The sequence below is a fragment of the Epinephelus lanceolatus genome, chromosome 1 (assembly GCF_041903045.1).
Source record: "Epinephelus lanceolatus isolate andai-2023 chromosome 1, ASM4190304v1, whole genome shotgun sequence".
NCBI classification, from domain to species: domain Eukaryota; kingdom Metazoa; phylum Chordata; class Actinopteri; order Perciformes; family Serranidae; genus Epinephelus; species Epinephelus lanceolatus.
Genome location: NC_135734.1, coordinates 25,045,664 through 25,055,659, shown reverse-complemented (window position 1 = coordinate 25,055,659; position 9,996 = coordinate 25,045,664). Strand labels below are relative to the sequence as shown.

General features: G+C 38.6%; 1 protein-coding gene across 1 annotated transcript; it reads left to right on the top strand.

Annotated features, from left to right (window-relative positions):
- Positions 1-1,304: 1,304 nt before the first annotated feature.
- sec61a1a (SEC61 translocon subunit alpha 1a) lies at positions 1,305-9,088 on the top strand. Its single transcript, XM_033627387.2, has 12 exons — positions 1,305-1,428; positions 2,080-2,147; positions 2,258-2,323; positions 3,201-3,279; positions 3,375-3,506; positions 3,591-3,700; positions 4,318-4,471; positions 4,580-4,740; positions 4,870-5,067; positions 5,996-6,187; positions 6,277-6,353; positions 7,925-9,088. Exons 1-12 carry the CDS (start codon positions 1,422-1,424, stop codon positions 8,109-8,111), a joined length of 1,431 nt encoding a protein of 476 aa, XP_033483278.1. The 5' UTR covers positions 1,305-1,421; the 3' UTR covers positions 8,112-9,088.
- Positions 9,089-9,996: the final 908 nt, after the last annotated feature.

The following is a 9,996-nucleotide window of genomic DNA, read 5'->3' as shown; positions in this document are numbered from 1 at the left end:
CAAACATTTAAGTAAATTAGCTGTTTCTTTCCCTTTGTCCCTATTTAAGCTATGGCAAAAGATAAAATCTACCATTACAACTCGCTGGTTCTTTAAACAATTAAGGTCAACATAGTGACAAACAACAATGACAAGGTGATGGCATGAAATTAAAATCTCACATACAGGCCTAACCTATCCCAAGGTTCAGGGTTCATTTATTGTCACACTACAATACAGGCTTGCACAACAAAATGCAAGTCATAGTCCATCTATGCCACACAAGAATAAAATAAACAGACAAATAAAATAGTTTATGACAGAGAACAGAGGATGAGCTGAGGAGTCTTACCGCCTGAGGAGTGAAGCTCCTTTGCAGTCTGGAGGTATGACAGCAGATATGTCTGTACTGCAGCAATGTGAACTGTTACTGTAAAGTGATGAGTATTGTCTTGAGGTAAGCTAGATATTAAATTCACTATTTGAAGATATAAACACAATATACATAATAATAGTACTACTACTAATGATAATAATAATATCAACATTTCTGCCTTGTAACTTTTGAAAATAAGACAGATTTTTTACCTTTCCTTTTTTAAAATGTATCTATTTATTTATTGCATTATATAAGAGTAGTGACATGTTAACTGTCAGAAAAACATATTGGCCAATCTCAGGCGCTTAAATAAAATAACCCTTATGAGTAATATGGTTCATATTGATCTATAGACTGGACACACTAAAGTGAGACAGACTGACAAAGCTTACCCTCTACACGTAAACAAAACTTTTATAAATATATCAAATATGTTTTTTGTTTTTGTTTTCTGATCTTACCAGTTTTCCTCATAATTTAGTCTAACAGTGTGGAACTTTAAGAGTGTGACACACAGATATTAACACTATCTTTATACATCCATGTGTTAACATTATGAAACATGGAGGGGAAAAAAGACAAGACCGTTTGCTACCCTGAGCTTCCGCCGAAACATACGCCACTTCCTGTTTTGTGTGGGGGTTTTTTTTTAAGGCGTGAAACTACTGACGAGGTGGAAAATGACTTCAGGGAGATTTAGCAACACAGTCAGTGATGAAAATGTTGAAAATGAAACAAATAAATAAAACTGACTTCAACTTGATATCGCTCTGCCCCACGTATACAGCATATATGTAATCAGACAAAGTTTAACATGGCCTATAAAATAACTAAATGATCATTTGAGTGTTTTATTTTAATCTTATTTTATTTTATTTTTTCATTTGTTGGCTTGTTCTTTAAATGGTTGCTCGTCGTGTCTGTAGTGGTGACGTGTCTCTAAAGTTTCCCCTCCTCCTTTCCCTCCTCCTTCTCCTCCTCCTCCCGGTGGCTCAGTCAGTAGTAGCGAGGTCTGGTCAGATTTACACAGTTAAGGACCACATAGGTGGACAGTCGGGACATCATGGGCAGTGAGTATGACTTTGACACACGGGCTGTCTCAGCCTGAAACCTGCAGTCTGTGTAGAAACCCTCTGAATACAGTTTAAACTGCTTTGTGTAACTTGGTTAGCTAACGTTAACCTAACGGTGTTAGCGCTGCCATTGATAGCAGGCTAGCTAACGCTGCTAGCTAGTTGTGTACTATTTTATACTATTATGAGACTTTTGTGATGATAAGTTGTGAGTGTGTTTGTTTCAAAAGTTAGTTGGTGTTTCTGTAAGCTGGAGTTTGTGCTTGTGGTGAGATTTTAGAGGCGACACGGTGGTTTCTTGTTGGCAGGAAACATCTCCTATGCTAATTTGTTAGCCACTCATTCAAAGACATTGACAGTCTAGTGATGACGACGCATAACACAACCGGTGTTATCTTGAGCCTGTCGTTCCTAAATCACCTGCCCTAATGCTAGTAAGAAAAAACATGTAGTAATAATAATGTAGAGGTGTCGGTAAATGTCTGTTTTACAAAATGCCTTATTTGACAGTCAAATTTATTTTGTATAGGTTATTGTAAATTGAAGTCTGTGTTGAGTCCGCCCACCATTCACTGCCACGTCCCACTGGTGACCAGCTATTATAACCAGATATAACTCACATTAACACTTTTGTTTTCTTGTTTCCAGTCAAATTCTTGGAAGTGATAAAGCCATTCTGTGCAGTGCTGCCAGAAATCCAAAAACCTGAGAGAAAGGTATGAATTACTCATATTTTATTAGTACATTTGCGTGCTTTGTAAAATACTCTGTTGATGTTGCTTTAGTTATTTGTTTTAAATGTTGTTATAATGTGATCGGCCAACAGATCCAGTTCAGAGAGAAAGTATTATGGACTGCCATCACTCTCTTCATCTTCCTGGTGTGTTGCCAGGTAAGTGTCACAGTTAATCACTGTCTCAGTTTTTCACCAGCTACTGTAAATGTGCAAATACAGCTGATTTCATTTGTGACATTTTGAGGTAAAAAAAACTGCTCTACAATCATTTGCACTCGCTTTCAGATAAAGTCCTTAAGATAAATTCTTAAATGACCTTCATTAAAGGTCAGTGGACTAAAATATTGTTAATAATACAAGTACACCTCGTCCCATTATGCAGTATTTTTTGATCCAGCATACCTGTCAATAAGACTTTTTGGTGTGATCGACTTTTGTAGTAAACATTCTGCACACTTACAATACCATAAAAGCTCTCAATGAGCTACATATATATTGTAGAATTAAAACTAGGGTTACTGGGAACTTTTCTACCCATAATTTATTGATCCATCAATTATTTTCAATTTAATTATTTTGAAGAAATGTGACAACTGCCCATCACAGCTAGTTGTAGTCCTACAAGAGAGTACTTTGTGCTTCTAAATTAAAAAATTAAAGGGGCTTAATGATTACATAAAAATTGTCAGTGATTAATTTTCTGCTGATTGTTCTGTCGATTCATTGAAAAATCATAGCTTACTTAGCCACGAACAGTGACATTAGCATTACACAGTATGTAGTCTGTTTAAGATTATGTGTGGCCTGACAAATGTCAAACTATCCAAACTAAAACACCATGGATTTGTACACCGTGTTTCACTGACTAGTTTTTATTTACACCAATTATTTGATGACATTTTGTGAATGAAAGGCTTAGACTTGTAGTTTAAGCATTGTTTTCAATATTATCAAGTTGATAGGAGCAATTAAAATCATGCATAACTGTAAAAATCCAATTCTCTCACACTGTGCGGTAACTGTTTTCTTGCAGATCCCACTCTTTGGCATCATGTCCTCAGACTCTGCAGATCCATTCTACTGGATGAGAGTCATTCTGGCCTCAAACAGAGGTATTTGTTGAGTTAATATTTAAGATTAAGAGATTAAGATCGAATGCAGGTCTGCTCTCCTGCTGGTATATTCTAACTTGAGTATCTCCCTCCAGGTACCCTGATGGAGCTGGGTATTTCGCCTATTGTCACCTCAGGCCTGATCATGCAGCTGCTTGCTGGAGCTAAGATCATTGAGGTTGGAGACACGCCAAAGGACAGAGCCCTCTTCAATGGAGCTCAGAAATGTAAGTAAACTCTTATCAGGTGGTGACTTGTGAACATAGAGTTAGAATTTATGAGTAAGTCTAAACCGTGTTAATATTTTTCAGTGTTTGGAATGATCATCACCATCGGCCAGGCCATCGTGTATGTGATGACAGGCATGTACGGAGATCCCTCTGAGATGGGTGCTGGAATCTGTCTGCTCATCATCATTCAGGTGAGAATTGAGTTATTCTTCAACTTGGTCAAAACCAATTCGGCACTTTGACTGAAAATATAGTTTATATCTTAAAAGCCGGCTTATAGTTTGCACTTACAGTGAAAATATTGTAATACAAAGAAATATAATAATACAGAACAAACAGATGTGGATTGTAAAGCATTTTCTGTCTTGTGGTTTTTAAATAAAGCCCCCAGTGTTCCCCAAATATTGATTTATTGTCATAGACAAATCCCCTGCAGTGATATTGACATTTAAACCAGTCTTTATCAAACATATAATTCTCCTTTAATTAAAGAGTGTTAAACAGCCTTCAAGTAAATTAATACAGTCCAAATAGTCATCGGTCACTGGTTATTATTAGAATCACATAACCAACAGGTTTGTTTAGGCTAATTGAATTTACACAAAGCAAAATATGCTCCAGTGGAACTGGAAGTGCAGCTCTATATAGCTCACACCTTTACTGAGTTCAGTTAAGGGAGATAGATGTCGAACTAACTAAGTCAGAGTGAACGATATTCACCAAAGAAATGTGAATTTATTGCGCAGTGAAACATTTTCACATGACTGCCGTAGTGCTTTTTCAGCTGACTGTATCTGTTCTTCCACAGCTGTTTGTGGCCGGGCTGATCGTGCTGCTGCTGGACGAGCTGCTCCAAAAGGGCTATGGTCTTGGTTCAGGAATCTCGCTGTTCATCGCTACCAACATCTGTGAGACGATCGTGTGGAAGGCCTTCAGCCCTACGACTGTTAACACTGGAAGAGGTAAGAAACCACAAAGTGTTCAGTGAATGTATGATTTTGATAAAGAAATGTAAATCCTCTGCACACCATGGGACTGTCTCTCATACTTGTGACTTCTTCTGTTTCTAGGCACAGAGTTTGAGGGAGCAATCATTGCGCTTTTCCATCTGCTGGCCACTCGCACAGACAAAGTGCGTGCTTTGAGAGAGGCCTTCTACAGACAGAACCTGCCCAACCTCATGAACCTCATCGCCACAGTGTTTGTCTTTGCTGTAGTGATATACTTCCAGGTGAGTTGCTGGCTTTTCTTAACGCGACTTCTTTCCAAGTTTAGAAGAGGAACTGCAAGGGTACAAGATGATGACGTTTGGGAATTCAGATTGTTCACAGTTGTCCTACACATTTACATCTTCTCACAGGGATTCAGGGTCGATCTACCTATCAAGTCAGCCCGCTACCGTGGCCAGTACAACACCTACCCCATCAAGCTCTTCTACACCTCCAACATCCCCATCATCCTGCAGTCTGCCCTGGTCTCCAACTTGTACGTTATTTCCCAGATGCTCTCCACACGCTTCAGTGGCAACTTCCTGGTTAATCTGCTCGGTACTTGGTCTGTAAGTATAATCGCACCTTTCCGTTCAGTTTGTTGAGCTTCATTATAAGAAAGAGTCTCAGAGAATGACTTTGAAAACCATTGGGCATGAAGCCTCCAGGTGTACTCAAGTTTTTTTTTTTTGTTTGTTTGTGTTAGAGGTTTACTATGCAGGAAACAAAACAGCAGAGGGCAGGGTCTCTGTAGATGAATCCACCACCACACATTTTAAAGGCTCTGATACACCAAGCTGGCGATCAGCTGTTGGTCAGCGTCAGGCCTTCTGCTGGCACTGTTGGCACTAGTCGGCTCTTGACGGCTATTTTTCAGCCAATTCAGCATGTTGAATCAGCGTCAGACCTGGCAGAGCCTGCCAGTGAATGAAATCACTTTGATTTGGAGTTAAGCTCAATGCACAAGAACAGAAGTGGAAGTAAGGAAAGCAAACAAACGACCAATGTCAATAGGGCATGGGATAGAAACAAACTTGTTGTATAAATTAAGATTATTTTTTTGGCCATTGAGCTCTTTAGCAGGAACAGATATATATATCATTTCTTCTTTCACCATTTGGTTGTGTCATTAATGTGCTATCTGGCTAATTAGCGTCTTAAATCTGTCAAGTCGGTGTTCCGGTTCCAGTTTTCCCTTTTTAATGATGAATACAGACTACTGCCGCCTAATGGTATGGGAAGTTATTTCCTCTAACATACGTGCTGGTTGGCTCTTGGTTGTAGTCTTTGCGGTGTGTTCATGTGCAAGCTTTTGGCCAAGACATAGACGACATCAGGCAACACAACAGTCGGCCTTCGCTGCCTCTAGTCCTTTGCTGTCTGTTTGGTGTGTCTGTGTCTGGGCCTTTAGTGGGTCCATGTGAAGACTGAGAGAGATTTCTTGTATGAGCATTTTTCCACACCTTTAAAGCTTGTATTCTTTTCTCATGTTTGTAGGATGCAACGTCAGGTGGTCCGGCCCGTGCCTACCCTGTAGGTGGACTCTGTTACTACCTCTCTCCCCCGGAGTCGTTTGGTTCTGTTCTTGATGACCCAGTCCATGCAGTCATCTACATCGTCTTCATGCTCGGATCATGTGCCTTTTTCTCCAAGACCTGGATTGAGGTCTCAGGCTCCTCTGCTAAAGATGTAAGTTGTGACCACTTTCAGGCAGCTGGTGTTCTGTGTTTGTTTCAAGCAGGCTCTGAGTTAAAGCTCTGTTCTTTACTTTCATCCAGGTGGCAAAACAACTGAAGGAGCAGCAGATGGTGATGAGGGGACACAGAGAAACCTCAATGGTCCACGAACTGAACAGGTAAAACCAAAAACCTTTTTCATTTACATAGCTCCTCAGTAACACAAACCATATATCGTTTTAAAAAAAAAAAAAAAAAAAACTTGCTGTAAAATGTTTGTCAAACTAAACTCTGATTGTCTGTCAGAAAAGGGTGTATGATGGTAGAGCAAAGCTGTTGGCATCAGGAGATATTATGTACATAATTCCGCCTCACACATCCAGACTGTACTCTCTGTCTTGCAAACACAGCTTTGGAAAAGCAGAGTTTGGAAAACATTGGGTCTTTTTATATATAGTACAGATGTAATTAATCAAATTATGGCTGAATTCAGTTTAGCTCCTTCAGTTTCAAGGTCCTGGTATTATGTATGCTGGCTCATTGTCAAACTGTCATGATTGCATTTTGGTTGTTCACACTGTTTGTTTTACAAACAAACCAAGAGAAGTAAACATGAATTTAAACTGACATATGACTCATTAGTTGGACAGTTGGAGCAACTGTCTTCTTCCATCATCAGGACCCATGTGAGGAAATCAAATTGTTGAGACTGACAGAAGTTTATGCAGCGTTTTAATGATTCTGATTTGCTTATTTATGTTCTTGGGTGTCATAAAGAGTTCACCAAGATATAACTGATTATAAGCATTATCAATATTATTAAGCTGCAAATTAACTGCATGTTGTGAATAATGACTAACAGAGACAGTTCTGATTTGGAGCTAATTACTGTGGGATCACTGTCACACGCTTTTTAATTAACTTAATGAACTCAGATACAAGGAGAGCAGCTTTTAACAGCTATCAGATTATCAATGAAAAAACCCTCGCTGACATGCATAGATTTTGCCATAGTTACCAATTTATTTGTATAAATAGGTTGTATACATGGCCGTGAAAAAAAAAAAGATAATAAGATTGCTTCCTGAACAGATTTAACGATCAGTAGGTGAATTTATTAGTAGTCAAGTTTTTGAAATCATACTGAAATCGAATATCTCCCATCCTGTGGTTCGCTTGTTTACTTTCACACCACAAATAAATCGCACTAGAGTCCACATGGAAGCAGACAAAGACCTATCTAAATGAACCGCTCCAACCAACCAAACTCACCTGAGTCCATCCTTTCTGCATTGGTGTCACCTCCCTGTGTATTGTGTTCTATTGTAATAAGAATTTTGTGTCCTTGGAAATGCTATTCCACCCAAACAAAGCATCTTTTTGAAGGCAAAGTGTGCAAAAATATCAGTCATCAAGCAATATTAAACTAATTAAAAGGAGGCCAGCAGTTCACTGGCTATCTTTTCTTGGTACTTATCTGCCTACCACTTACTGCTAAATTTTCCTCAGTTGTCTGCTCACTTGGGTGTGCATCTAAAATATGCAGTGCATAAAGGAATTGTTCGACATTTTGGAAAATACGGTCATACAACTGGCTGTTGTCATATATTTGTCAGACAGACTTGTGGTGTTGATGTTCTTATCTAAATGAACATTTTCTATTAATGAATTAATGAATTTCTGCTGAAACACTGACAGGTGAAATTCTGTGTATTAACATTCATCTCAATCTTCCTGTCTTCTGTTCTAGGTACATTCCTACTGCAGCTGCCTTTGGTGGACTGTGTATTGGTGGTTTATCAGTAATGGCGGACTTTCTGGGAGCCATCGGCTCTGGCACTGGTATCCTGCTGGCCGTCACCATCATCTATCAGTACTTTGAGATCTTTGTGAAAGAACAGAGCGAAGTCGGCAGCATGGGGGCCCTGCTCTTCTAGAAAAACCAACATCTTCCCACCTTCTACCAACTTTTATTAGAATCACCAACTTTGCATTTATTTTCCATCTATGTGAAGCTCCTGCGTCGTCAGCTCTCCACTTGCAGGATGTCTGAGGAATCTTGAGGAATCTCAGCTGAAACGGGACCGTGCGAGGCGGTGGGGCTGCACAGCTTGTTGCTCGCTCCTTGCATCTTCCAAAGTAACACAGAGACTGACACTAAGGTTGTACTTCATCAGATTTTCTAACTGACTCGAGATCATAGCTTCATTTAAATGCTTCCTTCGTGTTTGAGATGAAGTCCTGCGGGAGTTTGGTCCTTTTTTTCAGACTGACAATAGAGTGCTTCAGTATGCAGGCATACTCGACACGGATGATGGAGGTCACCTGCCTGCTGTGTGCATAAACGCACCCGATGTTCTGCTTGGTGTTATCTTAGTTTATACTTTTACTTTCAGCTTTATTTTATTTTTCAACCTGCCAACTGTGTAAAGGTGTGGAACAGGAGCAGAACTGTCAAACGCTGAGTCAAGTACTGTCACTCTCCTGATCTGTGACCCTGTGTCAGCTGTTTTTGAACAGGGTCTTGTAAGAGGAGGATGTGGAGCTCACATTGGGGTCCAACCGTCAAAAAATGTTGGACTTATGTTTGTCATCGGATGAAATGCTCAAGAAAAGGGTCCTCGCTGTTTTAATGTAGGACATTCCCAGGGAGCTGCAGTATTAACTCACACGTCACATTCATATTTGTGTCCCACTTCCTAAGATTTTGTTTTGTTTTTTAATTAAGCATATTTGCTTTAATTTCTTTTCCACACCTGAAAAAAAGTTATGATTTCCTGTACATAGGCCATGCATTGAATAACTGAATTTGTCTTACATGTAAGATATCTTTTGAATATGTAAAAAAAAAAATGCATTTCAGAACAAACTTATAGAAAAACATTCTCAATAAAACCTTTTTGTGGAAAAAGGATTAATCGTGTGACTTGTCTGACGTTTCCCCAGTGAATTTTGAAGCAGTCAGCAACTATAAGTGTTTATTAATGTACAGTATTTGTCAACAATTATAATCTCCTATGAAGACATCATGTGCTCATACATCAGTCTCCACTTAATGGATGCCCACAGTAGGAGTTAGAGGTGTTGACAGAAGCAGTAATGAACACCTATATCTGCTTACAGCTACATTACAGTATGTTTTCAGTGGGGCCTGGTGTAACTTCTACTAAGGCTTGGCAGTATGTGAGTAAATCACCAAAGAGCCATTGAACTGAAGATAAGATAAATCTTTATTCGTAAGTTTGCAACATTACAGCAGCAGAGGTGTAGGAGCAGGAGGCATCAGTGGAAAAAAAACCCATAAAAGCAATAATAAGTACGCATCAATAAAAAGAAAAACAAAGAGCAATATAATCAGCAAACTGCATAAAAACAGCAATATAAAATAAGCAAAATATAATAAAGAGACAGACAGGATGGCTGATTTCACATCACTGACGGAAAGGATAGTATAGTTATTGCACAGTTTAGCATACACTGATAATGCACCTGAAAAGATTAATGAGTTTATTGACTTTTAATGTGTATTGATTATTAGTAAATATGTCTACAAAATGTACAAAAGATAGATTTTGTTGTTATAATTATGGTAATGTTTCTTTTATTCTAATATCCCACCCCTAAAATGAAAAATTAAATCAATAATTTTATAATATATTAAGGTTGGAAAAGTAGTGGTTGTTGCAGGGCTGTTGTTAGTATGTTTATTTAATATTTTAATGTTTATTTAAGAATATTTAAAGTTCAAAAGTAAAGTGTCACATTACAAAAATAAAGGAGGACATTTTCCTCAAGATATCACACTTCCCCTCCTCTTTTCTT

Excerpts from the sequence above, each read along its gene's own strand:
- sec61a1a (XM_033627387.2), top strand. Across the intron at positions 4,472-4,579 it reads GACTGTTAACACTGGAAGAG|GCACAGAGTTTGAGGGAGCA; the intron begins GTAAGAAACCAC and ends TTCTGTTTCTAG. Across the intron at positions 5,068-5,995 it reads ATCTGCTCGGTACTTGGTCT|GATGCAACGTCAGGTGGTCC; the intron begins GTAAGTATAATC and ends TCATGTTTGTAG.